This window comes from Mesoplodon bidens, assembly GCF_964165515.1.
Source record: "Mesoplodon bidens genome assembly, chromosome: 3".
NCBI classification, from domain to species: domain Eukaryota; kingdom Metazoa; phylum Chordata; class Mammalia; order Artiodactyla; family Ziphiidae; genus Mesoplodon; species Mesoplodon bidens.
This window is the reverse complement of record NC_138178.1, coordinates 52859892-52887884: the sequence shown is the minus strand read 5'-3', so window position 1 is coordinate 52887884 and position 27993 is coordinate 52859892. Positions and strand designations below refer to the sequence as shown.

The following is a 27993-nucleotide window of genomic DNA, read 5'->3' as shown; positions in this document are numbered from 1 at the left end:
TTTAGAAAATGTCCTACAATGTGCATTTATTCCATATCATTATACAAGGTTTCCATACAGTTATAACTCTTAAGACAATGTTTTTTCTTCACCATTGTACGTGGTGCCTAAATCTTTCACTTGAACATGGTGGAAATCCACATTGCATGCTATCCCACGAGCTGTAACGAACTGCAAATGTGCCAATTAAAAAGAAAACAGAAGCCTTAGAAGAGCATGTTGGCTTACAAACCCTTGGCTTTAGTGAATTCTGCCAGACAGGATCCGTAGTCTCACCTCATCGTTAAACCCAAGACAAAATAAATTAGTGTTGGATAGAATTCTAAATTGTACAATATTGAACGAAAGACCACAGTGGGACCTTTTGTTTAAAGTAGCACCAATCCACACCTGATTGTGTTTCCAACATTAATCTTCCTGTTCATGTATCATTGGCACTTTGAGTGGAAATCTTTCTGCTTCAGCAAGGATTCCTGGACTAAGCATACTGTGTTGCTAAACTCTCTACGAAGTGTGGCAACGTCAACTTGGGAAATGGCACATTTAAATCATTGTCGCCTTGACACGGGCTTGCCTGTGTGTGTGTGTGTCTTTCCCACCCCTGATCTAGCTGGTACTTTGTGGATGTATTTGTGACAGTGGTAAAAGTAAATAAAAATGCATTTAAGGGGTTTCATGGTAAGCATGGTGTTTAAAAACAAAACAAAACGAAACAAAAAACAAAAACAACATGAAAGAATGTGGTCGCAGCTAAGGAGGCTTTCACATGTTGTTTAACTCCAGTAAAGTCTGATCCAGCATCTGGTGCATACTAAGGTTTTCTTCTTTGGCATGAGCCACTTTCTCTGTGGTGGGATTAGAAAATTAAGTCATGAATAGCTGCGCTTTGGACACAGTGGTGGTTTGTACATTTAGGCAGGCAAACATCAATCACAAACACAGGATGAGATGATTAGGACCAGGCATGCTCGTAAGACATTACTCATTTCCAGACAAGGACCTACGGAGGGGAAGCTGTCTTGGACCCGAAGGAACTACAGGCACAGCAGGTTCTCACAGAGTGGCCAGGTGAACCTCCACCAACAACCCACTGAGGACAAAATGCAGGTGGGGTTGGTGAAGGTTCACCGGTCATGTGCCGTGGGAACAGGGAGAGGTGCTTGCAGCACTGAAGTTAACAGCAGACGTTTCTGAGTTACAAGCAGTTACGGTCTGAGAGTTGTGTGGTAACACCGTCTCACAGAAAACAAAGATGACGTAAATAGGCTTGCTGACAACTTTTTCAATGATTTATTTCTGTTACTCATTAAAAAAAATTACCAACACGTTTCATGCACACTCCAGTAGGACATTCTCTTGTTATTATTTTCACAGTGTTCTATTTATTATTAGCATGACATTCTCACCAGAATCCAACACTGTTAGACTGAATAAAAGCATACCTTTCAGACAATCAGGGACTTCTGACATCAACTCCTGTGTTCAAAAGCTATTTTGCCCAAGCATAGGTAATCATATTTCAAACACTATGCCAGATACTTAGAAGTTAGAAATATGAATATGTAATAGGAATATATATTATATATATCATATCCTATATATAATATATATATATACTTATACGCATACACATCCCTCTGCTTTGGCTTTCTAACTTAAAGCAAGACTCAGTTCTCTGTAGGAAATAGAAAACGTTTTTTTGGTCCTCATTATGTATCAGCTCAAACAAGAGGACCTGCTCTTGCAAAGATGAGTGCTGAATTGATTATAAACATTGATCCATAAACACAGATGTAATTTTACCATAAAAGTGGTTTGGGGATTAAAGAGAACTTAATTATTCCAGATATGAGAGGAAAATACAGGCAAGGCCAGTCATTCAACTGATTCATGTTCAATTCTGCAGAAAGGAATCGTTTTCAACCCTATTAGGTGAAGGTATGACAGTCTTAGATTTCCTGCCCATGGGCTGCGTTCCTAGAATTCAGCCCAGGTTCTTTCCCACTTAAGTTTAATCCTCATTCAGGGCCAGCTTTAGTTGGTTAGTTAGGCGGCGGTTTTGCTCAAGTTGCTGGTAGAGTTCGTCTGTACAGGTCAGCAAGCAGGTTAGCAGAAGAGAAGAGGCAGAGGAAGAGAGGTTAGCTGGAGGTGGTGAGAGGGAGCTCACAGACAGAACACAGAGTACCTCGGGCGCCAGTCACTTGCTGAGCAGGTTACCCTTACCCTGTGGTCAGCTGTCCTGTGCCCAGGAAGGGCGGATGGAAAAGGCCTGGCAGACTTAGGAAGAGCCAGGACTCCTCTCTTGGCAGGACGGGAGGGAAAGAGAGCAGCAGGATCCGAGGAGGAGGACAGAGAGAGTGTATGTTCCTCATGCATCTCAGTAAAACCACTGTGAAAACCGGGCTGAATGCAGCTTCTGGAAACAGCCTCAGGAACAGGGGCAGGGCTGGAGGCGAGCCCACCCCTTGCTAGGGTTCAGCTGAGAGCTTCCTGCGAAACCTCAACCTGCCCATTTCTGCTCACCTCTTCCTGCAACTCCTTTCATCTCCACTCCCAGGGCTGGCTTTCCTTTCAGGTAGCACCAAGAGGGGCTACTGCCACTGCATTAACAGCAGAGCTGAGCTCCCTGTCCCTCCCCTAGTTGCTGTGATACAGGGTGCAAATTCTGAACTCTCGTCCAGCCTAGATACAGGGTGTGTTACCCTACTCAAACAGCAAAAGAACAAGCACTTATCTCTACTCAAAACTGACTTAAAATTTAACTGCTGACCTTCTGAAGAGGATGGCATTCTCTGGTGCTCGATGGACATGTATAAAATGAATAAAATCTCAAACAGCCATATGGAGACCAGTGTGAAAAGCATTTTACACTAGAGCATGTAATCTGCTCACTTGGCAAGGAAGGCGGACACTAGAGTCAGTCTGTATCTGGTAGTCCAGGGGATGCCCCAACAAGGACAAGAACCTGGCACTTACCATGAAAAGCTGGAGAATACCTTATTGTTTCCAATGACGGTGACGACCTAGACCCACAAAACTCTAACTTAATGATCTGGAAAAGCAGTAATCCTATACCCCGGGGAAAAGAAAAATGTTCCGTCTCTAGCCCCCAGGTCTGTGGGGAAATTGATCAATTCTTATTTTAATTTTCTCTCATGTATGGTAGGAGATGGGGAATACGCTATATTCGTTGTGCTTTCTAGCTTGGAATATCTGCTGCGTTGTCTTCTTTGTTGATCCACATTTTCTGAATATTCGAAACCCCAGTCAAATGTCACCTCCTCCAGGTAGCGCCCAGTCAGAACTAGTCTCTATTCCTTGTTGACTCTAAATGCACACCATCTGTTAGTTCAGACTTGCTTCCCTCATCTGTCTTCCCACAAGATAGCCAGCTCATTGAGGGCAAAGAACATTTCTGGTTCATCTCTTTACCACATCCTTCCTACCTTTCATGGTATCTTGCATGTTTGGGGGGTGCAAAGTCTATACCCCACTAGCACATTCACACTATCGCGTGGGAGATACCACCCCAGGCAGGTAGGATGTCTTAGTTTGCTGAGCCAATGTACAGCCAAGCTGGGATGGAAGAACTCTGGAGAAATCCCAGAGAATCCAGAGGGTCAATGTGAATGCAGCTTAAATGACAGCTGTCCCTACCACATCCTCCTTTGGACCTGCTCCACTTCAGCTGCCATGGAACTGGTACGCCTGGAACGCTTGTATGTTTGCAAGTATTCTTCCTTCCTGTTCTACCTCCCCAATGTCTGGGATGTCTAGTGCCAAGCAATGCTTTTGGGGTTTGGTCCAACCAAGGCTCTTGCAGCAGTTGCCTCTACATATGGCCTGACCCTCTGAGCTAGAAGCCTAGGCCCCAACAATTTCTTGATAAAATCAAAAAGCTATTTATCCTCCTGTGCACCCATACCTTCTTGGGCTACTCCAGATTTGTCTTCCAATCCATCAGTTTCCCATTTCCCCTTGTAGAATATACTTATAGGAAGTGTGAAAATCTCCAGAATGGCTTTCAAAAAACAGATGTGCCTCCAAAATTAACTGAACATCTGCTCAGCAGAACTTTCAGACTTGTCATTTTATCTATAGCAGGAAGCAGGGTTACTCAGAGAAGGGCCCACTTCTATTACTCTGAATTTTAAAAGAACAAGGCAGGAATCATAGTCAAAAGCAGGCCCAAGAAGCCTTAGGAAAAGATAAACAAGAAATTACTGAAGACTTTACACTCTCAAGGGAGAGACACTGTCTAAATTATAAAGTTTTAGAAGTCCACTATACCATTACTAAATTCACTTACCTCTTAAAAAGAGTATTTCTACTCTCTTCTGAGGTTTTGTAGAGTGACTGACATTTTCAATTTGTCCAAATTTACTTGAATACAGGGGTATATAAACACTATTAGGCTAAGAAAAACTATACACAAACAGATGAAGGTCACCCACATTTAAAACACAGGAGAAATACAGCCAGACTGTTGAGGATGGAGAAATGTTGGGAATTAAGAAATAAAAGTCCACATCATTTTTAAGTTCTAATTTTGTGATGCGTTATAAAAAAATCACTTAATTGCTGGTTTTGAATTTATAAATATAACTGATAAACTATAACTGAACAATTTCTACTATTTTTAAGGGGTAAAAAAAAAAAAAGAACCAACTTTAATGGCTATGCTTTAAAGATGTTCACAAATTTTAAAAAAGTTAATTACCACAAAGATTTACTGTAAGTACAACCCCTCCTAAAGAAAACATGATGCGCTTAAGAGCACAAAAATAAATCTTGACTTGAACATAATCGTATGCTCCTTAAACCTAAGAATGTCATTTCATGATCAAAACGAAGGTGGCTGAAGAATGAATATACTTTTAAAAAGCTTTAACTGTTCTTTGTGCTGTAAAAGGATGATCAACAATAACCTCAACTTACACTGTTTGAATCCACATTCCTTTTCACCTTTTCTGATATGTAAGTTCCTAGCAATGTGGGGTGGCAGCCACACCCTCCCAAGCAGGGCTATCTAAACACTAACACAGAGGGCTCACCACGTCCCAACTAAACATCTGGCAGAGGAAGGCACTGCTCAAGGCAGATCTTCCGGCTCCAACAAGCAACATCCCCTGTGCAGAGGTTCTCAACCCGTACTACATACCAGAGCCATTTCAATCTCTAAAAAGACACACATGCCCAGGCCTCACTGTAACCTTTGCAAACCAAAACTCTGAGAGGGACCCAGGCATGGGTATTTTTTAAAAAGTTCCACAAGGAACTACTGTTTTAGAGTCTCTTGGTATTAATGTATGATGTTCAGAATGGGCGGAGGGGAAGCAAAGCAGCAGCCAAAAATTAACCCTCATATGTGTGATGAAGATTTGGAGTTTTATTCAGTGTTGAAACTAAAATGTCAATAAATAAGAAGTAAAAAGAATAGCAAACAGAAATAGCTTACACAGTGTTTATTTTACACTGCAATGAGGAGCTTCTGTACAATAGGAAGCACAGTGTGTGCCTGGCCCTAAGGCAGGATGTGGAAAGAAAGAACCAGGGTCAGCTGAAGAACAGACAAACTGCAGAACTCAGAGAGGAGGGACATCCAGCTTGATGAAGGGGTCGTGCGAGAAGTGAAGCAAAGAGACTTATCTGCATGAAGAGAAAAGGTGGGAGAAAAAGGAAAAAAGTGGCACAGTGGAAAACAGGGAAGCTAAACTAACAGATGAGAGCGGCATTTGAAACACAGGTAAGAAGCAGACATGCAAAACCCGCTGCCAGCCATATCTACGGGAGGATGTCAATCCTTGCCCACCAGTGTCTGGACCCGAGGCCAGCACAAGCCCCTTCTGCGGGAGTTTCATTGCAAAAGACCCATGAACAGAACTTAAAACAGATTTTAAGCTAAACCCACCTTTCAGAATATTTAACCATACTTAATGCTAAAAGTTTTTCTCATAGAATCACCACATTTTAGCACTGAGAGACAGATGATCTGATCCATCCCCCCGTTTACAAATGAGGGAAGAGAGGATGGAATTCTCTCTAGTTTCCATGGTAACAGTCATGTCTCAAGGGGTAGTGTGGCGATTCTATAATCTATAAGGCAGCAGGCACTTGCCAACACTCTTCAAGCTACCATTTTTCTGCACGGGTAAAGCAATGACAGGTGGGCCAGGACACTGAAATATCCAGCTTACATGGAATTCAGTGCCATCTTATGAGATTAAAAGGAAGCCTCTGTGAAACATTCCAGGTTAGAATTTAGAGGGGCAGAACCAGCTTAACATTCAGGTTTGGTTAGTAATATGTTAAGTTAGTTGTGTATGCTCCAGGTTCTCGTGAGATTAAGACTATCTACTTCACTCTTACTGCCCAGCAGTAGTAAAAGCTGGGCCATTAACTCCCAAACTCATATAACACAATCTGTGTTTTATGTCCCATTTCTTTGACACAGGTTGTGGTGTTTGTATGTTAATTCTTTTATATAAACAGAAAATTAAAGGCTTGGCTACCCGGCAGAGGGTTCATTTCTGTCTATAATTCTTAAAAGGAAGATGTGACTTTTTACAGCAACATTCTTTATGCTGTTCTGGATCAATTTCCCTTCTCTAAGAGCCTCAGTCATCTGACCATGTTGGGTTCCTTAAATTTATTATTTCTTTTATGAAAAAACGTTCACATTGTATTTAATTGAATCTCAGGAAACCGCCTTTTGATATTTCTTGGGAAATTCCTGCACAATTGCGTGGCCTACCAATTCTACTTGAGCCTAGTTTAATTTCCTAAAAGGACAGTGCCCAAGTCACACATATTCCAGTTCACTGCTTCATGGGAATGATCTAGCTGAGACAATGTGAAATGAATGGATTCTGAAAGGAAAATGGTTTGTATAGACAGACAATCTACTTGGCCTTTATGTTAGTAGAATGTGAAAAAACAATTACTATCCTAGATTATGCAAAGACAGTGAGCATAAAGGTGTAAAGATGGAGATTCTGGAGATACAGAAGGGAGTGGTGGCGAATTTATCATATTAGCATGAGGGCACGGGTGTGAGCAGGCAGGGTGGATGAACATTTACATGGAAGTCATATCGTTGAGAGCGTGGTCCAGCTCCTCGCTGATGGCTTTGTACTTCAGTTTCTGAGCGTACAGCTCGTCTATGACCAGGAAGTGGAAGGCAGAGGTGCAAGGACATGGAGAGTGATCAAGAGATGGAGGGTGAGTGAGGGTGGCATGGACACCATCCCGACACAGCAGCAAGAAAAGGGCAATGCATGAAGGAATTGGTGCCGCAGCAGGTGGCCAATGCAGGAGGCGTGCGTTTTGTTTTTAAAAAAATTGAAACAAAAACAAAAAGAACAAAACCCATTAGAAAATAAAACAAGAAACTCAATATGAAAATCATAACAAATACGGCAGGTATATCAGTAAACCATGTTAAACCCTAAACGAAACCACAGAAGGCTGTCTCCTGGTTGGGAGAGGGGTAATAGAACATCTTTCTTTTATAGAGCTATAATTTAATTACACAGCCACCTGCCACTATAAACAGTGGAAAAAATATCCAAGGGCATTGTTTTGAAGAAACAATTTGTGACTACAGTCTGTAATCCTTATCTGGCTCCACCCTGAAACCACTGACTTCCGGACCAAACTAGACCACTGGGGTATGGATTTCTTGGTGCCATCCAGACTACTCCTGTGGTCTGCCCACTCAAGCTGCCCTCGCTGGTCCAGGAGGCTTGAAAAGCGAGGAGAGCCACGCTTTTTATGGTGTTGCTGCGCTAAATCTGCAATTCAGTTCTTCTAATGATGAAGGTTTCATACTCTGCTCCAATTTGGCAGATTGTTTTGCAACCATTTGTCATTTTCTCTTTTCCACCAGCTTGGTTATCATCTGCACCAACCTCCAGTCCCTACTCTAGCCACTTCTGCTTTTGATGTATATATTTTATATATTTTTTTCTTTCTTTTTCACAGCCTCAGAGCTCAACATTTAGGATTTCTGAGAGACAGAGAGGGTGTCACTAAAATAAAACCTAAGTATCTTAGTGGAGAAGTGCTGAAGTATAATGTCAAAGTGTAGTGCCCTATTACCCTCCACCCCCCTGTCAGGATACACAGCACATGCCAAGATGATTAGTAACTTAAAAAAAAAAAATCCAAACCCTTACATTGAATTCGCACTTGGGGGGAGATAAGTTGTGCCTAAAAACAAATCCATACCATTCTGGCAATAAGGAGATGCCACTAAAGACAGAAAACACACCAGTCATTCTCACCTATGACCACCTCACTCAGAGTGAGAAATAAACCTGCCACACTTCTGAAGAGTGTGCAGTAGAGCCGTTTGGCATCTGCTGTTACAAAAAGAGATGGGCCCCGTCTGGTGGCTAACGGTCATCTGGTGAACAGAGAGTTTAGGAGCCACGGAATGAAAACCCCAAAGGGCAGACAGGAAGAATGTGCAAGAGCAAAGAAGTGTATCGAGGAGGACGCAATGATTGGAAAATGACTTTGCCAGGTCACTACTCAGCCACAAGGATTAAGTTAAAAACAAAACTTAAGATCTTACCTTCTAAGTCATCAATGCTTTTCTCCAATTTAGTTACTGACCTCTCCGCAAACTCGGCCCGAGTCTCAGCCTGCAATAATTCAATTTATTTCAATCAGAATTGGGAAGTTTTAGATTTCTGGTAGCTACAAATATAGAGAAACTAGAGAATGAAAATCAATCCTGGCACCCATGAATGGGGTCTGAGACCACCTGCCAGTCAATCACCACAGTGAGAGGCGGCTAGCACAGCTCACTCTCCAAGACCACCCCTGAAAATCCCTGGATCATTCTAACTTTAAAATGAAAAAGCCCTGAACAGTTCTGTAAAAACAAACTCAATCCAGCTGGCTTTGTCCACAACACCCTTAATATTACCTCCTTCAGCTTGTCAGAAAGGACCTTGATCTCTTCCTCATATTTGTCTTCCTTCTGCGAGTACTGTAATTAGAAAGAATGTTCCAGATGTCAGGCCATAGCTCACCCTATACTGAGGTCTTCTAATACAACGAAAGTGTCAGCCCAGCCAACAGATGTTGAGGATCTCTTAGAAGGTAATGGAGCCTCTGATATCAAATGGCATACAACAATGCATTCTCTGTTTTCCTGCCTATTGTTTTACATGGGAGAAGAACAAGATAACTTATCCATTTGGCACTTGGTTTAAATTAAATTGTTACAGATGACTCACATACTCAAAATAAAATAGATTCTCCATTAAAAAAAAATCTGTTATTGATAATCATCAGGAAATTGCCTCAAAATGACGCCATTTGCTAACGTGTCTAATGGATTATTCCTTGCCTTGGCAGGGCCCCAGAAGGGAAAAAGTGGGTGTCTCTAGAGCAACTCTTAAAGATGCCTTTCCCCCACGCCGTGCTCCTGGCCTACCTTCTCAGCCTGAGCCTCCAGTGACTTCAAGTTGTTCGTCACAGTTTTCAACTCTTCTTCAAGCTCGGCACATTTGCTAACGTTTTCGATCAGAGGTAGAAAGGGTGGGAGACAAGCCAAAGGAAGGAGGAGAGAAAAAGGAGAGGGATGGGAAAAAATGAAAACCGAGTCCTAGAGAACAAAGGGCTGCCTTAAAGTAGCCAAATCATCAAGGTACTAAAATGCTCAATTTTGCCATGGAGACTGCTCCCGACCTTCCAACAGCAGAAAGGCAGGGTGACAAAATCCAACAACCTCGAAGTGTGATAATTTGGCTTCTTTTTTGGCTGCACCAAAGAGCATTTATGAAGGAAAAACAAAGGAGTATAAAGGACCCAAAGAAAGCACTTAAAGCAAGGTATAAGATAGCAGAGGGTGTAGTGAAGGTGCAGTCGTTATAAAAATGAACCAGTAGGCATTGGAAGCTGAAAGACGCCTGGGTTGCAGTTAAACCTAAAACCCATACATGAGCCATCAGTACCTTATCCTCTGCAGCCATTAATGCTTTCAAGGTCTGATCCATTATTCTTAATTGTTCTTCCAGCTGTCGAACTTGGCTGTTAGTGGACACAGGAAATGCACAAGGCCATTCTCAAAATCAGTGTGCAGGTAAGGCATGCAGTGATACACGCATTCATACATAGACACCCCACGCAAGTCCTCCATGTTCCATACTCGTAGCTCATCCCCGTCAAATGAGCACTTAAGGAGCCCGGAGCTGAAACAGGTCAATGTGCAGCTGCCAGAAGGTCATGCTGTTTAGTCACTGCTCCGCAGCACCCCACACACAGCCTCCTGGCGCCGGGCCCGCTTACCCTTCTGAGAGCTCAGCCCGCTCCTCTGCACGCTCCAGGTCACTCTCAATGATGACCAGCTTACGGGCCACCTGCAGCAGAACACACACAAAACACACACACCATGGGGCTTCCAAGCTCTGAGGAGGGGTGTGGGGTGAGGACTGGATCCGTCAGCCCCTAGGAGTTCTTGCCTCTAAACAAGATGATCCTCTTTCCCGTGCACTGGAGAGAAGTGACTCTCCACCAGGCGTGCCCATGGAGAGGAGACCAGAGGCTTCTGCTCACCAAGACCCAGTGTGGTTAGTTATGGGTGGGCTGGCTCATCTGTAGTCCTACCCAGGTGATGCCTGTATAGTTACATAGCAGCCAGACCAAGTGTGGAAGGAGGGAGAGAGATGAAGTTCACAATCTCCAAACTAGCAGTGTGATGAGACATGACGCCTTTTATGCTGAAAAGGCGGGGCTGCAAGACAAGACTGGAAACAATCCTGAGAACTCCATCCATCTAGAGCTCTGTACCTCGACTCCCTCTATGTGCAGCAGGCTACAAATGCCAACAGAAACAGCAAGAGAGGCTGACATGAGAAGCTGCTGAGGTGACTAATGAGGTCAGTGGAAGAAAGGACCAGAGAGAAGGGATCCTAGGAAGCATTTCAAAATTAGTGGGCGTAGTGTAACCTGGAGATGGGAGATGATGATGATGAAGAGTCAGTGCTGTTTCAGGATAGCCATAGTACATTAAGGGAAAAACTAAAACCTTAACACAATCATGTGGGCTCTGTTATCACAGGAGGTTGCTTTCATGGGGCATGACCAGGAGGTGATTCACCTGTGAACCTTGAGGAGACAGGAGGACAGAGAGAAAGGCCTCCATGAATCTAGGGAGCAAGTGCATGGTCTGTGTCTCTACACTGACTGAACTGGGCTGTGCCAGGTGAATCACAGTAGGGAGATGGTGACAGCATGAGAGGTCCCTTCCACAAAACACAAGAGGCCCAACTCTCCCTTCTCCTGACCAGAGAACTTTTGTCCTGGCCTTTGTGTGTGTGTTTGGGGCGGGAGGTGGGGGGAGGCATGGGGGCACAAAAAAAGCTTTGGTCTTTCCCAGTGCAACTGATCCCCTAGCAGGATCAAAACTGAGAACCGTTTTCTGGGGACAAAGGAACTCTTGCTTCTCAAAACCACCCATTTCTGCTAAGGAAGCAGATGGTTTCACTGAAGAATGCAAGGCTGTACACTGCTCCCCCGCTCCTGGGAGTCCACAAGGCCTTGGGCCCCAGGATCTGACCTCTTCATACTTGCGGTCGGCATCCTCAGCGATGTGCTTGGCCTCTTTCAGTTGGATCTCCTGAATTTCCATTTTCTCCTCATCCTTTTGAGCTCGGCTTTCAATGACTTTCATGCCTCTGAGAAGAAAGACATGCAGGAAGACCCAAGATTTAGAGGCGACCTCCACGAACTCACCCTGCACCACAGTGGTTTGTGAGGCTCAGTGTAACTGACAGACCGAAACAGAGCACAGAGCTACTTTTATCTTCCAAACCATGAAACAAGACTTTCTAGAGCTGAAGGCAGAAAAGACATACACTTCCCTCTGTTTATTGTGAATGAAAGCTTACACTTTTGGTACTGTTGACACTGTCCAGGCAGCTAATGTGAAATGAAAGGTACCATGTGAGGATCCTGTTTGAATGTGGGAGGCATGGAATCAAGGAAGGTCAACAAGCTTTACCTGCTGTATAAATAATGGGACTTCTTCCCTTTTCTGGTGGGAAGCTTCACCTTGAAAATGGACCAAAGTTAGAACGAAAGCAAACTTATCTTCATGTACTTCCTTCCCACAAAGAAAGTAGCTGTTCTTACCCCTTTAGCCACAAATGTAAGTATTAGATTGAACCAAATGAAATTGATGGTATTTAACCACATCGGACCTGCAAAAATGGCAATTTCATGTGGGTTGACCTATACTTTAGAGAAGAAACTTAGTTTTGCCTCTAATAAAACTCATAATAGAGGTGTTGAGAGGCAGGACTAACACCATCTTCTATGCTGATGTGTACGTTTGGATCCTTCAGCATGGTGGTAAGTTTTAGAAAATGTTAATTGACCTATGATATATTACAGATTTATGCAGTAACAAATTATGTTAAAACGGGATTCATTTACCAATATCTAAGTACGCAGTAAGATAAATAAATCACTTTTTTTTTTTTTTTTTTTTAATGAAGCACTACAATGTATTTTAGGAGACCTGCATCTTGGCTCGGCCATAAATTCTCTTTGAGAGTTCGGGCAGGCCACACCAGTCTCTGAACCCTAGTCTTCTCATCTGTAAAACAAGGGGACTGGACTAAATGATCTCTAAATACCTTTTTACTCCAATGTCTAACATTGCCAGAGTGCCCTCCTTTCAGGTTCACTAACAAGTGTATTTCAGGAAGAAGCCAGCCACAAAACCGCTGGTTATATGTACACTGTAAGAGATGATGAGTCATCTTTAAGAATTCCAAAACTCTTATGAGAAAAGAATCAATAAGCAACAGTGAATAATGAGCTGACAACTTCAGCTAAAGAGCTTCTTTAATCCTCAGGTCTGAAATCATTCTTTATCCATGGTGGCAGGGGGCAGAAATGCACCTCAAAGATGGAGAAACGGACAAAATGATGGACTGCGTGCACCTGCCCAGGTCACAGTGCAGAAACACACTGCCAGTGTCTGAGACATCACAATACTTTGTCACCCCTCGAAGGGCAGAACTCTCTCTAGTCCTGTGGAGTCTTGCTCGGAGTGCTTCCAAGTAATATGAGTACAAGAACTCGAACAGTTGAACATGAGAGAAAATGCCTTGTGGAATACACGACGGCTGATATGGCCCTGGTTTTCCTTTACTACCACAAGGCTGAATCTTGGGGTAATAAGTCAGGTAGAGCCAGGTCATAGTGGGAGCATGCTCAGCAGACATGCAGATCTGACTGTACTTACCTATGCACGTGTGTCTTACCGGCTTTACTAAGTCCAAAACAATTTACTTTTGTGGATCATATTTCTGTTTTATCTGTGCTTTCTCTTCCGCTCATTTCTTGGGCTATTTGACAACTGACAGCCCATACTGTATTTACCTCGGCCTGAGACCCCTTGGTATATATTTTTTTTTTTTTAACATCTTTATTGGAGTATAATTGCTTTACAATGGTGTGTTAGTTTCTGCTTTATAACAAAGTGAATCAGCTATACATATACATCTAGTCCCATATCCCCTCCCTCTTGCGTCTCCCTCCCTCCCACCCTCCCTATCCCACCCCTCTAGGTGGTCACAAAGCACCAAGCTGATCTCCCTGTGCCATGCGGCTTCCTTGCTATATTTTAAAATAAAGTTATCTTTTTTAAAAAAATGCATAATTGCTCCATGGTCAGTAGGAATGAAAGAACCAAAACACATCCCTAGAACCTCCCGTTTACACGTCCATCTCCCTCGCTGTGTGGTGAGCTCTAAGAGAGCAGGAATGGCGTCTTTTTTTTATTTGTAACCTTGGGGCTTAAAACAGTGCTTTGCACAAAGGTGTCCCACTAATGTTAAATGAACAAAGCCATTAGTTGCACCTGGATCAAGTCAGGAAATAGTGCCACCAAGGTACTGTAAAATTCTTAGAGGCCCATGATCAGAGAAGCCCTCCCGTTCCACCAGGAGGAAAGGCTGTGCTAACAGGTGGGCTGAACGAGGGGTCCTCACCTCTCACTCTCATCTGCTGCCTTCTCAGCCTCCTCCAGCTTCTGCAGAGCTGTTGCCAGACGCTCCTGGGCACGATCCAACTCTTCCTCAACCAGCTGGATGCGTCTGTTCAGAGAAGCTACGTCGGCTTCAGCCTGGGTAGAGAGTGAAAGGCATTTCAGTGTCGGAGAGAAAGTGACGGTAGTGCCTTCAGGAGGGGCTGAGACTGAAACACTGGTTCCAGACGGGAAGCCTGGGCCCTGTGGTGAGCCACCCTAAAGTGCGTTACAAGCCCTGGTCAACTCCGGAGTTGTCAGATACGTTCATCCATTGACCTACCCAGTGAATGTCCACCTTGGGGTATACGCAGATCCACACACACCCTCCTCAAAGGACAAAGGGACCATCAGCAACACTCTCTCACTTGGTTCTCTTCCTCCACAGATTTCAACACGCTGGCTTTACCTGCCTGTTAAGGGGGAGCTTCATCACAGCCACCTCACTCGGTGGGGCCTGAGGTGTGGACAGAGGCGATGGGACTTACCCAGGCTCAGTCACACAAGACGAGAGCAGCACAGCGAGGACTCGGACTCAGGAGTCTCAGTTCTCCTTTCTGCTGATTGTGTTCTCAAAGGGGCTTTATTAAATATTTTAGGAACTAAAATATTTTTAAATTCAGTGGTTCTAAAATATACACCATACAGAGACACAGCAAAACCTAGCAAGCCCCCTGCCCTTCAGCACCCCTTTAGAATAACTGGTCACACTGGAAGAGGGCCAAGACAAATTTCCCAAGCGTTTGTGACATATGACATATGCCTACAGGAATTTCTCACAAGTCAAGGTTGCTACAAGAAGAGCTTCAAACTCCTTAGAAGAAAAGCAGTACCGATACTCTTTTTACTTGGTATCTATCTCTGAAATAAGATGCTTCTTTCTGGGGGATGCAATGGTTACCTACAGTTATGAGCATTTGTTACTATAAGCCTCAGAACACTTGCAAGCCTGGACCGGTCCATTACATACACTTGCATCGATGGCTGTTTAAACATTATGCACATAAGTGAAAGATGGAATTTGTTAATCTGGTACTGTTTCCTCATCCACTCTGAATGTGTGCTTATCCTGGGGTGATGGGGTTTTCAGGACACTTGGGAGTTTTCTAAAAACTACAACATGCACTTTGGGACTATGCTAGCTCTCTACCTACAGTCCTGTCTTCCTTACTCAACTGTAAGCTTCTTATGTGCAAGGAATCACAATTCACTGCACAGAGTATGGGCTCAGTAAAGGTCTACTGAATAAAATGAGTAAAACCAACCTAATTTAAACAAAAGCAACTTTTTTAGTTTCTGGACCCATGATACACAGTTGGAAATGCACATGTAGTTAGAGTCTGCGATTATGGCCTTGAAGTAAAGGAACACGAGAACATTCTGCTCTTTGCTCATCTAGATTTGTAAAATTTTAAAAGTCAAGTTCTCTCTGGGAAAGAGAGGTGATTAGGGCATCTACAATCATGGTGAAAGACTTTTTATAAAAACACGCAAATACACTTTTATCTCTTCAAAAATTAACTGTGTAGTAATAATTGGCTGATGGAGGCAGGGAGCGGGGGAAATGTGAAATGAATCCAAGGTCAGTCAACAGTTGCACTGGCCCACAAAGTAGATCACTGCAGCTGCACAGCTAGTAATGGGCTCCACCAGGTCTGGCAGGTGAGTGTTGGGATTTTTTTGGAGGAGGGATGAGGGTAATAGGGATAACATATTTCTTCTTCTTCTTCTTCTTTTTTTTTTTTTGCAGTACGCAGGCCTCTCACTGTTGTGGCCTCTCTCGTTGCGGAGCACAGGCTCAGGATGCGCAGGCTCAGCGGCCATGGCTCACGGGCCCAGCCGCTCCGCAGCATGTGGGATCTTCCCGGACTGGGGCACGAACCTGTGTCCCCTGCATCGGTAGGCGGACTCTCAACCACTGAGCCACCAGGGAAGCCCATGGGATAACATATTTCTTAAGTATGGGAACTTTAAAAAGTTTTTAGCCCCATGTAAAAAAACAAAACAAAACAAAACCGGAAGGAGGTATACACTAAGGGTATACTTTTGGGTCAGGTCAGATTTCTTTTCTGTATTTTCCATTTCTAGTAAAATTCTATTCATTTCATGAACGGGGGAAAACAAGCAAGCAACCCTGAAAGCTGAAAACTAAAATGAGGAGCAAAACAAAAACCACCACCCAAAACACCACCAACAAAAAAAACCTCAGCAGAGTGTCTAGGTCATGTACTCAGAAGTATTTGTCCCCCTTTTCTTAAACATCCTTGTTATAGGTGCTGCAGCCAGAGAAATGTCAACAAGATTTTCAAAACAATTTTTGTAGCCACCACACTCTAAGCTTCCTGTTCTGTTTTCTATCTGGGCCCCAACCTCAAGGACTTTGTACTCACAGAGAGGAGACTGTTTATACTCCGGGGAAAGAACCCTCCAGGTGCCAGGCCAGTCCAGGTCCCTGGCCTCCCACACACCTGGGGCATCAGAGAGTAAGGAGACAGCACCCCACGTTCGTTCCTGCCTCTGCACGAAAGATCTCCCTACCCGAGAGGCACGCCCATCAATCCGAACCTTCCCTCTTCCCTCTTATTGCCTCCATTCTAACCGTTCTTTCCCTTAGCTCTGATACTGCTTTATAAAGGTCATTAACTCCTTTTCCCCAGGAGCATTTTGTAGAACCTACATTAGGGGTTGTGCCCTACGGAAATACCCGTCAATAGGCCTCGTATACGGCACCAGAACAACAACTGGGAATGGAGACCTGTTCTAGGAGCCAGGACAGGGGCAACACAGAGAACAGACCTGTGGGTGGTCCACAAAACGGGGTCTAGGATGTTTAGCTGGAAGGGTCCCTAGGCATTGTCCAGCAGTTCCCACAACTGGCTGGGTGTCCAAATTCACCAGGAGATGCCTATTAAAAACACAAATTTCCGGGCTTTCCTGGTGGTTCAGTGGTTAAGAATCCACCTGCCAATGCAGGGGACATGGTTCGAGCCCTGGTCCGGGAAGATCCCACATGCCGCGGAGCAACTAAGCCCGTGCGCCACAACTACTGAGCCTGTGCTCTAGAGCCTGTGTGCCACAACTACTGAGCCTGCGCTCTAGAGCCCATGAGCCACAACTACTGAGCCTGTGTGCCACAACTACTGAGCCCGTGTGCCTAGAGCCCATGCTGCGCAACAAGAGAAGCCACCGCAGTGAGAAGCCCAAGCACAGCAATGAAGAGCAGTCCCTGCTGGCTGCAGCTGGAGAAAGCCTGTGCACAGCAACAAAGACCCAATGCAGCCGAAAGTTTTAAAAAACAAACAAAAACAAAACAAATTTCCAGGCCCCATCCCTAGAGATTCTGATTCAAGAGGTCAGAAAGGAGGACAGGAATCTGCACTATAAAAAAGCAACCCCCCCTCTTCCCCACCCACCATCCAAAGAGCTGGCAAATCCTGTGGGAACCACTCATCTAGCTCTTTGTAGAAGAGAAAATAGGAAGAGGGAGGGATCTTTGACATGCTCAGGTCACAGCCATCAGCGGGAGGTAAGACTAGCAACAAAGTCCCCTGGTCCTCATGTGCTGGCATGCCTGCCTCCCTTCTCAAGGCCTCCTGGAGCCTCGTGGAAGCCCTGGAACTGGTGGTTCTCACCTATGGAGTCTTTCTGCTTTCTGACGTCAGAGCAGCAGGTTCTCTACAGCCAGCCTGACTCCAACCCCCCTACCTGAAAGAAGGCCTTCAGCGAAAGAACCTAACCAGGACTAGAAGAACAGTTACTGTACTGAATATCATCTGCTAAACAAGTCCTCTCAATCCATTTTGAAAAAAGGTGTGGAATAAAATTGAAAACCTCATCAAGTAACATCAGGGGGGTACCAGCTCACACAAGGACACAGAACATTTGTTCTCAACCCCAGAAACCAACGCCTGCTGCCCCAGAGGTTTCAGAGCAGGATGGGCAAAGGTGCTTGTAGATAACAGCCCAGATCGGAAAGCAGTGGCTGGGGTGTATGGATCTCCGTAAGCTTCGCCCGGGAAAACCTGCGCTCTCACTGGCTTCTCAGGCCTCACCATACTGGTCTGATCGCAATTTAGTGTGGTTCTCTAGAATTCAAGATATACTCAATTCCATAAATTAATTAAGGACACCCTTATTTTCACTTTTTTTTGGGGGGGGGGATTATGCTCTATGTTCAAAAGGCCCACATCTCTCACCTGCACTAGCTTTTATTTCCGGTATGTATTCTCTGAGTTCTGAGGCTTATTTAGATATTTTCTAAGGTTCTTCCCATCACAGCACCTGGGCAGTTTACTTAAGACTTAACTGGCTGTTGCCTCCGTCAGTACAAACCCTACAGACACATGACCATCTGTTATTCAAAAAGCAGATATAAATAACAAGGCATTTGGGAAGGGTCAAGACCCCAGACGCAAATTATTTCCAGGCATGGAAATCACCCACAGTGTACTGGGTTAGCTTCTAACGACAGCTCATGTGTTGACACTGCTGGTGAAGTCTTTGGGATGCTAGTTTCTTTCATTTCAAAAGTGCTATTGTGTCCCAACATGTAATGAACTACTCAGAAAAGAGACTGCTGTATTAGTAAAGGCTGCCAACTGTCTTCCTGCAGATCTGTTGTTAAACAACCACCAGGCACTCTACACGTGTGAGGTGCCTTAGAGCTGCATGTGCCCCCCAGTCCCTTCCACAAGGTACCAGCTACCTAAGAAACTACAATAGATATCAAGGGGATGCCCACACAATATAGCAAAATGTTACTCCAAGTCTGACTTGAAAGAGAACTTTTACAGGGCCTAGAATTTCATGAAATCCAGGTGTTCTAGCCAATATAACTAAAGACAATTTAAAAATAGCAATGGGGCTTCCCTGGTGGCGCAGTGGTTGAGAGTCCGCCTGCCGATGCAGGGGACACGGGTTCGTGCCCTGGTCCGGGAAGATCCCACATGCCGCGGAGCGGCTGGGCCCGTTTGCCATGGCCGCTGAGCTTGCGGGTCCGGAGCCTGTGCTCCGCAACGGGAGAGGCCACGGCAGTGAGAGGCCCGTATACCGCAAAAAAAAAAAGCAATGATTTTTACTTTAAAAACAAGTATTTCCGTTAGAGGATTAAGAAGAAATAATTGTAGGAGAATAATATTATATCCTAAAAATAAATCCTCTGGAATGCATGTTCGAAGTCCTACCTGAACTGGAGTACTGCATGGGATGATCAAAGGTCAGGTCTTTTTATTTCATACGCACTGTAGTTGTACAGAGAAAGTTTCACCCAGTTTACTGTGTAAGACCCAAGTCACTACAGCCAAGTTAAACTTCTGCCCTTATATGGTAAGGAAAGGGGAAAAAAACACGGATGACATTAAGGGGCACTCCCATGGATAAGAGTTAAAAACAACCTCTCTATCTGCACCAAAGCCTGTAATTCACGAGGCATATTTGTGTAATGAGTGAGAAGGGATGTGAACAGGGAATTGTAGTGCCTTCGCCTTGCCTATACATGAAAGCAGAAAGCCAGGGTATATATACACTCCAGCTACTGCCACCCTGTGGGGGCCAATGGGGGCATGAAATGCACTTTTAGATTCCTGTTCTCAGAAATATTTACCAACTCTAAAGAGGGGAAGGGCTGGGAATTCTTGTAAATTGGTTTTTCCTGTGATTTAATAAAGTTACCAATTAGGAACCTACAGGCTGCAACTGTTAAGTCCCCTTGTTTGCTGTGTACCATACAGAAAGAAGGCAGGCAGACTGCCTTCTTCTTGCTCCCTCTTTGATAAGGACAAAAGACAAACAAAACCCTAGCGGGTCACAAGATCTGGAGTCAACCATTACATCAAGCAAAGTAGCCTCATTCCAAAATTTTGAAGGGCCCACACACCTTGGAAAAACAAACCAGTAGAAAAAAAAGGGATGGCTGCTTTTCCCAAAGTTAAGTGCTGGTTGTAATAGGGCCAATTAACTACAGCCTGTCTGAATCTTTGAGAATGTGAATTAGGGCCAACTCTCCAAATATTTTTTGCAGTGGCTCATGACTTTGTCACTAAATTTTTATCTTTGCTGCCAAGAGAAACTGTGACTGCTAGCTTAACTCACAGCTATGCCTGACAACTACCAAGAAACCACCTTCAATTAGCTACCTTTGAGTTCCAGTTTCATAAGTTAGGAACACCTCTCAATTTGAAATTCTCTCTTCAGTGGTCTGACCCAGTCCTCAAGTTGCTGTCATAAAAAGTTCTGTGCCCATCCAATCATCCAGATAGACTATTTTCAAAAATCACTTTAAAATTTTTGAAGCTAAACCACTTTTAATATAAAGCTTTGAAAAGAATGAAAGCATTATCTCTACCCAACTGGCCCAGGAAGAGTACTGTCATAAAAACTAAGCCCAAGAGAGAAGGTGAGTAAAATAGTAACAATGTGCCCTTCATAAAATTTATCTTCTGTGTCTAATATCAATCACCAGGCCAAAAGTCCATAAGAGGCTCTCCTGTACAGGACCACATATTCCCTTTCTTAGCAGGGGAGGGGAGGTCTACCGACTTCCACCACTAATACCACTTCTACCCACCAAACATTCCTTCTAGCCTGCCTGTGTCCCCTCTCCGTTCAAGTTGAAAAAAGAAGAAAAAAAATCTGATTAGAAGCATTGAAGTGGAGTGTTTTAAGATGTAGTGAAATGAGCAGCCCATCTTTAAGACGCTTTGATAGCTGGTGAACTGAACGCAAAGGAGCAATGAGCGATGCCGAGTGTGGAGCAGTTCTAATACCAGCTGATGCAAGGCACTTACTCTAGTGTGCTAAGCACCATTGCAACTTCTTTACACACACTCTTTTCATCCTCACAACAGGCAGGCACTACCATTACCCACATTTTACAGTCGAGGAACTGAGGGACTGAGAAGTTAAATGATTCAAATCCTAGCAGCCTGGGCCCAGAGTTCTTGTTCTTATCCATCATGTTCTATTGGTTCTAATGGTTCAAGGACAACTGCGAGCCAGTCAGAGAGGGAGTCGGAATTCATTCATTGCCTGGCCAAGTTCAGAGACATCCATGGGACCTCTGCTGTCTTGTCCCCTACAGAAAATGATCTTTTGCCTATTGATTTCCTGGTTCCTGCCCATTTTATCTGAAACTTCATCTAGTTAGGCCTTCCTTTCAAGAGGACCCATTTGCTTCTAGGTATTTTATGCAAAACAGGTCTCATAGCTTCTGCAGCCAGCCATAATGCCATTACATACACCTCTCAACTCAGAATACGCCTCTATTAAGCACAGAAGGACCCCACATGAGCGCTTGTCATAAAATTCCCAAGGTGTTTGAGTATCCTGATTTAAAACACATACACACACACACACACACACACACACTCAAAAATCAACAAACAGCAAATGCCTTAACCACCTCTGAAATCCTGTTCCGGTGTGCTGGATGCATTTGCCTTAGTGGAAAGGAAGGAAGCCAGGTATTACACTCAACGTGGGGGAGGGGAAGCCGGCAGGAGAAAACACCCAATAATCGTAGCTATTTAGCCAACTTTTTCAAGACTCGGTAACAAAGGAACATCTACCTGTACAGGAGAACCTGGGAGGAGGGATGATTAAGAAAGGGAAGGGCAAAGGGCCGCATACTAAGTCAGAACACGCGCTGTCAGTGTCTCAACCACCTCCAGAGAAACAGGCTTTCAAGAAGCCAAGGCTAAACAGGGATGGGGGAGTTTAGCATCCCCGGGCCCCAAAGCCAGACAATGTCTCAGACATGACCTGTTAGCGCCCCTCCCAAAAGAACGGATTTCCAAAAGGAGAGACCTCTTCCGTCCCCACGCTCCGAGTAAATAATGCCAGCAGCGCAAAGGGCACATGCCGGGGACCCGAGACGCCGGGCCGAACGCAAACACCCCAGACACAGAGTCCCTTCTGGGAAAGAGCTGCTTCCAGAACCTTCTCAACACCACTAATTCTCCCTCGGTTCTTTAGACCAGCGAGATGAAAAGGGCTGAAGTGAACGGGCAGCGCCCCTCCCCAGAGCCCGACACCTGCGGGCCCAGGTGCGCCCCGAGGCGGGGGGAGGGGTGGCGGGGGAAGGTGGGCTCCCGGGGGCCCTGCGGGGCGCGGTGAGGCCGACTGGGGAGAAGGCGCCTCCGGGGATGGGTGATGGGTGGGTCCCTTACGGTCTCCCTCAGCTTCCTCTCGTAGTCCAGCTCGCGCTGCAGGCTGCCCGCGCGCTCCTCCGCGGCGTCCGCCTGCTCCTGCAGGCTCCGAATCTTCCTCCGTACCGCCTCCAGCGAGCTGCTCCCCGCCATTGCGCCGGGCGGCGGCGGGCCGGCAGGCTGGAGGACTGCCGCGGGAGAGACCAGCTGCTGCGCTCCTGCCGCCGCTGCTCCTGCCGCACTCCGACCGCCTGGCCACCCCGCCCAGGCCGCGGCGCGCCACGGCAGCGCCCCCTGCGGCCCAGGCACAGCCCGGAAGTCGCGACCTCCTAGGCTGCGCAGGCGAACCGCAGGCGGGTGCGCGAGCGCCGGGGGCGGGCCCAGCGGGCGGGGCGGGGCGCGCGCCGCGGACCCCGGGAATTCGCCAACCGCGGGAGGCACCGCGCATGCTCACGGCCGCGGGGCTGACAGGCGCGGTGCGCAGGCTGCCGGGGCACCTGGTGAGCGGGAGGGTGGCCAACGCGCCGAGGTTGTTACTTCGACTCCCAGCGCTCCTCCCCTGCGCCGTGGGGAACCCGGAGTAACGGATTTGGCTGCAAAGGGCGACGGTGCCGCCTTTTGGCGGCGCGAGCGCTCCGCTCGGGACTGCCAGTTTCCCATGCCCAGGAAGGAGAGAAGCCGAGCGAGGGGTTTGGGGCTGGAATGTACCCCCAAAGGGATTGTTCCTCGATGTAAAGAACCCCAGAACACAAGATCCTAACCACAACAACTCTCCTTCCCTCCAAACTCATGAAGGGAAAACCATTAACATATTGCATAGAGGTTAAACCTCCTAAATGCTGTCTCCCTAGGTTAGAATCTGGCTTTTGGTTCTCTCCTGGTTGTGTGACGGAAAACAACTTCATCTGTAAAAGCACGGTTAATAGTAGTACGTTTCTCATAGGGCTGCTGTGAGGATTATGAAATGACAGAAAGCACTAAGCACAATACCTTGTACGTAGTTAACTCAAATGATAGCTTTAGTTAATAAATACACAGGCACTGTCTTAAGAGTCAGGCTACAGCCTATAACCAGCTGTGGGACCTCAAGCCCTCCAGCCTATCTGGGACCTACTTTCCTTTCCACAAAAACAATCATCTCAAGGGTCCCTTCTAGTTACAACCTTCTCTGGTTTTAGATCAGCCTCTGAGATCTTCTGGAATCTGACCAATTCTGGGCCGGACTGAGATGTCTTAAAAGGCACACCAAGGAAGTCTACAGAACCCTATGAGAGCGTCTGGCTACAGCTGGATGAAAACCAAAGTGGACACAATCTTTGGGAACCACCCTCTGCCAATTCTCCCCTTCGGCTACGTTTTTAAATGTCTTCTAAGTCTCACAGCTTTCTTTCCTCACCTTTCTCACAGAAGGCCCTTCAAGTCAGTTCCTATATGTTTAAGTGTGGGAATAATGAAGAAAAAGAAAACACACTTGACAACCCCCTCCTACGCCAAAGCCCTAATGAGGAAGCTCCTTGCTTTTCTGACTCATTTGCTATGGACTTTCTCACAGCCTCCCTCTGCTGAGACTCTCACAAAGCCCAGCATGGGCCCTCACATCCTGTAGGTGGAGCCTCTAGCTTTGTTTCCACACAGTTCATCTACTCAGGAGGGGGGTCACAACTGCTTCCCTAAGAGTACAGACTGGGGGCCTCCAACTTTGAGGGTGGGAGAAGGGGGCATCTGGGAGCCTCCAGGAGATGCAGAGACTGCTGGACAGGTGCAAATGCTCTAAGCAGCCAACTAGTGACTTAATGTCCTGCTTTTCAAACATCTGGGAAAGTCAGTTTCAGGTGAGTTCATTTTCACGCTGATGTCATTATACAAGAGTTTAGGACAGTTGTTCTCGGCCTTGGCTGCACATTGGAATCACCTAGGTATTTAACAAATACTAATGCCTGCATTCCACTCCCAGAGATTCTAATTGGCCTGGGGTACAGCCTGGATTTTAAGTTTTAAAACCATCCTAGGTGATTGTTTAGGTAAGGTTGAGAATCACTGATTTAGAAAGCAAAGACCTACAGGGAATAAAGACTCACATACTGCAGATGTCAGAGACATCACAGTTATTGGGGAAGGGGTTGGGCCAGAGAGAAAATGGAGCGCTTGATCCCCTTCAGCCTCACTTATGTGGAGGGACGACAAAAAATTCAAAACAAAACCATCAGAGATCCGACCTTGCAAATTACCACCTTTCAAGCTAGGAAGAGCCCATTTCTGGAATAGGATTTGTAAAGTGTGTTGGAAAATTAATAGAAAAATGTTTTTAGTAGTAGAAAAATGTGAAAATGTTTTACATTGGTGAGTAATAGTGCAATGTCCTAATCCCAAATGTAATACAATTCTACCTCAGGAAGTTGACCTCTCTCCTACCTTTCTCTGGTGACATCTGTCTCTTCCTCCTCAAGTCATCACTATTTTTACTAGCTAGGAATCACTCTAAATATAGCATTTCTTCACAAACGTCTTGCACATCCCTACAGGTTCCAAACAACCTAAAATGTCTTAAAGGGGAAGATGATCAATATACTACCAAAAAAAAAAAAGTGTACCATATTAGGGATAGTTTTCCAGTGGAAAGAAAAGAACACAGCTTCAAAAACCTCCCCCTCCTCCTGGCTCCGCCCTCCCCCACCGAGCTGGCTTTAAATATCCTCTTTGCCACTTCTGCCTCACCTCATTCCAATGCACCATTAAACAAGACTTTTCAATAAAGACATGATAGAACCACATAGTTACAATAATTATGATTTTTTTCCCTTAAGAATTGTAGTAGATTTTTCTCCTTCTCTTGCTTTCAGTCTTACTGGGCTATTTTCAAATTCTCTGCATTCTTTTCCTTATAAGGAATATCTCTCCTTGATCTATCAGCGGCTCTTTTGAAAAAGCTAAATAAACGTCCTGCTGGAGAATTTCGGGGAGACAGACATCCTCCATTTAACCATATACGGAGCAGACATCTGATCTACATTACACAAAACTGGCACAGAGTTATATGCATTTTTTGGCTCTTTTTCTAAAGCCAGGTAGTTTGTAACTTAAATATTTTACCTAAATCAGTGTTTCCCTGAACCCCCTTTCCAGGGACCTTGCTTTTCACTGAAACTTTCTTTTTGTCAGATTCTAAATTCCTGTGTCTGGATCTCTCATTTACAAAGCACACTCAGGGATTACATTTCGTGCCTTTCATGTCACAGAAAGCCTTTACTGATTTCAAGACCCAGACCCTCCAGCAATTTACACTTTACTCTCATACAAAAAATTCTGCTGTTGCACTTGGTAGTTCAACTTTCTGGGCATAGGTTTCCCTGGTGCTCATACATTCCTGAAATTGTTAACCAACTTCCCAACGAATTCTTTCCTAATTGGGCCTCTAGGCTTAATTAGCTTCTAGAATGGTGTGAAAAGAAGTCGGTCCTTTGGAAATATAATGCTTGTCTTGACTTACGCAGCAGAAGAGGCAAGCTCTTCGGCTAAAAGGATTCCAGAGGGCAGTGGACAAAATGCTGGCAGAGCTTTTGTGGTGCGTGCATCATCCTTGAAACTATGTGGTGGTTGTCAGCGACTGACAGGTTGGGGTGGGGTGAGCAGGAGAGTCGGGGGCAGCTAGCTCACTATACCATATAAAGCACTGAGCTATATATAACTCCCAGCTTACTTTCTGGATCTAGTGCCCTCAGACTGCAGACCCAAGCAAATATCGTCTTCCCAGGCAGATCTTAAGGGCTGGATTAAGCTTCCTTAGTGAGTAAGGAGGCCTCAAGTGTTTCTGTGGCCCACCATCAAGCTTAGCCTTCTAAGTAGCACCATGCCATTTTTTCAGTGCCATCTCTAGTCTGTGTCCTGACTAGACCCACCACCAAAAACCAGGCCTTGCCACCCACCAGAGATGGCAAAAGGAAAGAAAAGTGGAGAAAACTAGGCATTCCGTTTGCACAAACCTCGGTGATGACACCTCGGAGGTTTTCTGCCACCATGGAGCAGGGTTCACCTCCAGAGTCCAATTTCAGTTACTGTATTCTTCCAGCTTCTCACCCACCCCCCTCCACCCCCAGGGGTGGGGGAAAGAAGGAGAAAAAGAAAGAGGAATGGATGAAATAAAAATGAACGTGTGCGGTAGCAGTCGGAGGCAGCATCCAGTGCTCTGGGCCATGGCAGGCTGTGTGCGAGTTTCCAGCAAGAGGAGGTGACCCTCCTCCATTGCTCTCTGGCCCCTGTGGTGACCCCAGAGCGGCCACCAGGGCAGGAGGTGAGGGAGGCAGTGTGTGCGTGCACTTACGTCGGTGGCCTTTTTCTCCGCCAGCTCCAGCTTCTCCTGGGCATCTTTGAGAGCCTCGGAGTATTTGTCCAGTTCATCTTCGGTGGACTTGAGTTTCTTTTGCAGCGACACCAGCTCATCTTCCAGCTGGGAGTTGGCCGTGGGGGACGGGGACGGGAGGGGGGGTGCAGCAGGCAGCGTGATCCCGCAGGGGAGGGGTGTGGGTGCACAGAGCCAGAAGGACAGGGACAGCGGGAGAGAGAAAGGGAAAGACAGGGAGGGAGAGAGAGAGAGACAGAGTTAGCCATTCGTGCGCCGCGCCGCGCGCCCCGGGTACCTTGGCGGCGGCCTCATCGGCGGCCAGGAGGCTGTCCTCTGCCTTGTGCAGCTCCTCCAGCACCCGGTCCCGCTCGTCCTCCGACGCCCGCAGCAGCTTCTCCTTGGCCGCTATGTCCTCCTCGAGCTGGGGGGCGGCGGCGGGCGGGCGCGGCCGGCCGGCACGGACCGGGTGTTAGACACACACACACACGCACACACACACACACACACACACACAAAACACACGGGCACCGAGTTGGCTGGGGCCCTTCGGGTGTGAGGCGCCACCGAGTTGGGGTTCAAGGGTACCTAGGTAACCCTCCTCTCTTCCGGAGCCCACTCCGCACCCCACCCCAGCCCCCGGGGCGAGACTCCTGCGGAGGTCTCAACGGGCTCAAGCCCACAACTTGGGGGTGCAGAAAAACGCCCCCGTCTTCCCGGCCCGCCGTACTCTCTAGTCTGTCCATCTTTGTTTTTAGGAACAAACTGTGTGACTGTCCCTCCCCCCTCCCTCGCAGCCCCCCCCCTTCCCAGTTGAATGTTTTATACTCCCCAGTCAAAAAGTCCAGAAGAACTTCTAACAGTTTCTGGACTTGATTCCCTTCGACCCTCCTCCTCTCCCCCGCCCCCGAATCCAAAACTGATTTCTCATCCTGAGAATCAAGTGCCTCTAGGACTTGAAGGGACTTCGCGGGCTCTGGGAACCAGAAAAGGGAAATAAGCGTCCCCAGACGAGAGAAAAAGTTAGAATAAGCCAGAGTCTCGCTCTTCCCTTCCCCCTTCTCAGACGCCCTGGAGTGGGGTGGTTCCCCGAGTCCTCGGAGTGAGGGGCCGGGAAGGGGTGCGAGGCCCGGGTCCCGGGGCTCGGGGGCCCCCGGCGGGCGGAGCGCGGGCGACCGGCCGGCGCAGGGCCGGAAAGGCGCAGGCAGACCTGCTTGCTCCTGTCCTCCGCCGCCTTCTTATCGGCCTCCGCCTGCTCCGCTCGATCCAAGGCGTTCTCCTTGTCGAGCTTGAGCATCTGCATCTTCTTCTTGATGGCGTCCATGGTGGCGGCGGCAAGCGGCCCTGGGGCTGCGGCGGCGGGAGCGGGGAGGCAACAGCGCGGTGGGGAGGCCGATCCGGAGTGCGAGCGCACAGCCGCCTGCTGATCCCAGATATGTACTTTCCCAAGGGGGCGACCGCAT

General features: G+C 46.4%; 1 protein-coding gene across 21 annotated transcripts; it reads right to left on the bottom strand.

Annotated features, from left to right (window-relative positions):
• On the bottom strand, window positions 1-27993 carry TPM1 (tropomyosin 1). Of its 21 annotated transcripts, none has more exons than XM_081227064.1 (10): window positions 27741-27985; window positions 26829-26954; window positions 26513-26638; window positions 14016-14149; window positions 11573-11690; window positions 10303-10373; window positions 9449-9524; window positions 8936-8998; window positions 8579-8648; window positions 1-845 (listed from the first exon to the last, which is right to left on the bottom strand). In XM_081227064.1, the coding sequence occupies exons 1-10, from the start codon at window positions 27852-27854 to the stop codon at window positions 763-765; spliced, it is 981 nt and encodes a 326-aa protein (XP_081083190.1). In that variant the 5' UTR covers window positions 27855-27985; the 3' UTR covers window positions 1-762. The 21 variants fall into 21 exon arrangements, with proteins under 21 accessions (XP_081083190.1, XP_081083203.1, XP_081083197.1 ...); XM_081227066.1 differs by lacking the exons at window positions 1-845; window positions 9449-9524 and adding exons at window positions 1276-7160; window positions 9969-10044 and having other exon boundaries at window positions 27741-27993; XM_081227065.1 differs by lacking the exon at window positions 1-845 and adding an exon at window positions 1276-7160 and having other exon boundaries at window positions 27741-27989.

What these genes read in the sequence shown, in the direction of transcription:
- TPM1 (XM_081227066.1), bottom strand. Translation starts at nt 27,854, where the DNA reads ATGGACGCCATCAAGAAGAAGATGCAGATGCTCAAGCTCGACAAGGAG. An exon ending in CGGAGGACAGGAGCAAGCAG is followed by an intron (nt 26,955 to 27,740) that starts GTCTGCCTGCGC and finishes GCCGCCCCCCAG; the next exon opens with CTCGAGGAGGACATAGCGGC. An exon ending in CCGACCGCAAGTATGAAGAG is followed by an intron (nt 10,374 to 11,572) that starts GTCAGATCCTGG and finishes GTTCTGCTGCAG; the next exon opens with GTGGCCCGTAAGCTGGTCAT.